Below are 294 nucleotides of genomic sequence, written 5' to 3'. Positions count from 1 at the left end.
CTGCTCTCTTCCCCCGCCTCCGCGCTTGCTGCTGCTGCTGCTGCTGCTGCTGCATCTGCTGCTGCCTGCGTCTGCTGCAGCGCCACAGAGGCTCTGCGTCGAGCTGCGCACATAAGACCACGCAGCAGCAGCAGCAGCAGCAGGTGCAGCAGCAGCAGGTTCAAGCGGCATCATTTCTGATTCTGCTGCTGCTGGTGAGCTCTATCAGCTGAGCAGCAGCTGCAGTGCTGCTGCTGCTACACCTAATACCGCGCAAGCCGCAGCACCCCAGCTGCAGCACCGGCACTGCAACAG

General features: G+C 62.9%; 1 protein-coding gene across 1 annotated transcript in view; it reads right to left on the bottom strand.

Moving 5' to 3' along the window:
- Nucleotides 1-160: 160 nt before the first annotated feature.
- ETH_00039185 (uncharacterized protein) overlaps nucleotides 161-294 on the bottom strand; it is a gene marked incomplete at both ends in the record, with an annotated part of 4,518 nt that continues 4,384 nt past the window's right edge. Inside the window, one exon of the mRNA XM_013374981.1 lies at nucleotides 161-242. Coding sequence (XP_013230435.1) covers nucleotides 161-242 — 82 coding nt within the window. The remainder of the gene's footprint in view (nucleotides 243-294) is intronic.

Source organism: Eimeria tenella, genomic scaffold (genome assembly GCF_000499545.2).
Source record: "Eimeria tenella Houghton genomic scaffold, Eth_scaff2430, whole genome shotgun sequence".
In the NCBI taxonomy this organism is placed as follows: Eukaryota; Apicomplexa; class Conoidasida; order Eucoccidiorida; family Eimeriidae; genus Eimeria; species Eimeria tenella.
Note: the sequence above shows the minus strand (reverse complement) of the source record. Positions and strands in the feature narration are given on the sequence as shown.